This window comes from Hippocampus comes, unplaced genomic scaffold (assembly GCF_001891065.2).
Source record: "Hippocampus comes isolate QL1 unplaced genomic scaffold, H_comes_QL1_v1.1 scaffold39, whole genome shotgun sequence".
NCBI classification, from domain to species: domain Eukaryota; kingdom Metazoa; phylum Chordata; class Actinopteri; order Syngnathiformes; family Syngnathidae; genus Hippocampus; species Hippocampus comes.
In genome coordinates this window covers 482,106-484,827 of record NW_017842054.1, presented here as the reverse complement: position 1 = coordinate 484,827, position 2,722 = coordinate 482,106, and the positions used below count along the sequence as shown (strand labels likewise).

General features: G+C 52.9%; 1 protein-coding gene across 1 annotated transcript in view; it reads right to left on the bottom strand.

The window, feature by feature from the left end:
• cep170aa (centrosomal protein 170Aa) overlaps positions 1-783 on the bottom strand; it is an 18,590-nt gene extending 17,807 nt beyond the window's left edge. Inside the window, 1 exon segment of the mRNA XM_019860013.1 lies at positions 115-783. Coding sequence (XP_019715572.1) covers positions 115-264 — 150 coding nt within the window. The 5' untranslated portion in view covers positions 265-783.
• Positions 784-2,722: the final 1,939 nt, after the last annotated feature.

Genomic DNA, 2,722 nt, shown 5'->3' with positions numbered 1-2,722 from the left:
CATACCCCGGCGCGAGCGTAGCATCTCGTCCCAGGGACCCGGCCGGCGACAAAAAAACTGGTACGCGTGCGGAGTTTTCTCAGCTTTTCAATCAGCGGATGCGGCATTGAAAACCTCACGAGAAGAGTCGCGCGCGCACGTGCGCGCGCTGTGAATTGCGGCAAAGCGATTAAAAGGGCGAACACGGCGGGCGGCGGTGGATGTCATGGCTCCACGGGCAAAAACAAGTCGCTCCATCACTCTGTTATCCCCCCCCACTTCCATTGGGCAGTCGTTAACTTTTGCCCTCCGTCGTCACGTGGCTGCAACGGATAGTCGAAGAGTCGAAGCCGCTCTCATAAACATGTGGCACTAGGAATGCCTGCTCGTAGAACGCCACCAGGCATCCTGCGAGGCGTCGACTCCAGGGCCACCATTCAGCATATTTGATTGGGCAGGGGGGGGCTGACAAAGGCAAAGAATTTCTGGCCCGCGCTGAGATTTCAGGTATGCGAAGGGCAGGTGCGGAAAGGCCAAAGCGGCGGCGGCGGCGGCGCGGCTCTCGGGCATCGGCTCAAATCCAAAGCCGCGCTCATCCGCATGGCGCTCGCTCCGTCGGCGGAAAGAGAAGCAGCGCCGCTGCAATCTGACGCCTGGCTGAGCGGCCGGCTGACTCCGAGTCAGCCCCGGTGACGCATCCTGCCGTTCTCTCTCTCTCTCTCTCCTCCTCTCACCCTGATCACTGCCAGATGTGGGCGGAGGAAGCCATGTCGGAATGTTGGCCGGCCTTCCCGGCAGGACAGTTATTCCCCCTCGCCGGCACCCCCGCCCCCCCCCCCCTCCCTTCACATGAGCTGGAAAGGAGGTCAAACAAAAACGCGCCGACGGGCAAGTTGGCTGCGCAATAAGCCGCCGAAAGTAACGGATTCATTCGCGCTCGGGCTCGAGAGAAAACGTGTTTGTCACGAACGGAATCGACGCCATCTGACTGGCCGTCGTTCCGAGCGCACTAAAGGACGTTTCCGTTCTTGAATATTCCGCCGTGTTGTCACAAGATGACGGCCAAACAACGTCGACTTGCGACTGGCAGAAAGACGAGCGCACGAGCCGCACCTTGGGTTCGGTGCGGGCTCAAACGCTGCCCCCGATCAATCATTTCCTCTTAAAGCAGCCACTGAAAAAATGGGCGCGCGTGCCCAAAAGGTGCCAAGGAAGGCTCGTCAAAGAGGGAATTAACGATTCTTCAGCTAAGCCCTTGTGCGCTTGACCTCCGAAGTACGCCGACTCAATCATCCCTCGGGTGAAAATTTTCATCAACGGCAGCCTGGCAACAAGCAATACGTTCCAGGATGTCCATTTCGGCTTTTTCTGGAATGGAAACAAAAGCTACAGTTTGTGTTTGACTTGTTGAAATATTAAAAAACGGGGAAAAAAAATTGTTCATCTGTGCAGAAATTTGATAAGAAGGGACGAAGCATATGGCGAGACTGAGTAAACTCCCTGTGTATTGCCTCTCCTTGTGGGACTGGTCTTTTGGAAAGAGGTCCAAGAAAGCCAAAGAAACAGCAAATCCTTTCGTGCTCACTGAACTGAGCTCTTGCCATATTTGCCCATCATTCTCCAGAAGGTTTGTTGAATTCCGACGTGCACAAATTCCTGCGCCGGTATCATGGCCATGACGCAAGCGCCCCACGCCGGGATGGTGAGCGCACCACAATAACCGCAGCGCGCCAAGCGAGCGAGACTGCGGCGGAGGGAGGGAAGTGTTCCGGCATCGCGAACGCAAGCCCCTCAACAACGAGCCACCACATGCGAAAGCACGGCACAGCTGCAGCAAGGCCGTTTGGGGAATAGTCATCTTTGTCAAGCCGATCTTTGACAAGTCCTCCTCTGGGATCGTCGGCCCGATTGGAATATTTGATATTGTTTTCCCCCCATACTGTTCTTCCTTTCCTTGTTGAGAGATCACTCTGCCATTTTTTCGCCGTTGTTTTTGCTTTGACTTGCGAGCAAAAATTCAAGATACCAGTGCAAGATGGCAGCAAACGCAACTCAATCCACTGAAAGCATCAGTTTGGCAGATTGGGAACGATTCTTAAATTTATATATACAGTATATATATATATATATATATATATATATATATGTGTGTGTATAAATCAAATAACCACACAGCTTTTCCTCATCTCTGCAGGCATATATGTTCTTCATCCTCAGCAAAATATACGTCATAGATTTCATACGGTGTATGTTTGGTGCATTTGCTTTTCTCGTGGGCGAGTGTGGAAGAGAAGGTACCCTTGGTGATAAAAAGGGATTCACGGGAGGTGTCCCACACGTCACACGCCGCAATGAAAATGACAAGGAGAAGAGATCGGAGCTTCACAATTAGCGGCATTGTGCATTTCTTTCGGAGGGGACCATCCGATACGACCGCAGGAAGAACACACTCGTGTCGGGTCTCACGTTTTAACAGCGGTTTCAAGTATACGCATGCCAAATGGGTCCACGCACCCCGTTTTAGGTTCTGCGGGTGCACCTCAAAAAAGTGGTTTTGGTACAGTCGTGCTCCGCCTCCATTTTGTGCAACCGTGTCAGCAAAGTCATGCTGGCGCAAATGAAGAGGAATGGCCATTTCGTGCTTTCAGCAGGAAGTCCCCATCCCAGAGCGAGAGAGAGACACACACACACACACACACACACACACACACACACACACACACACACACACACACACACGCAC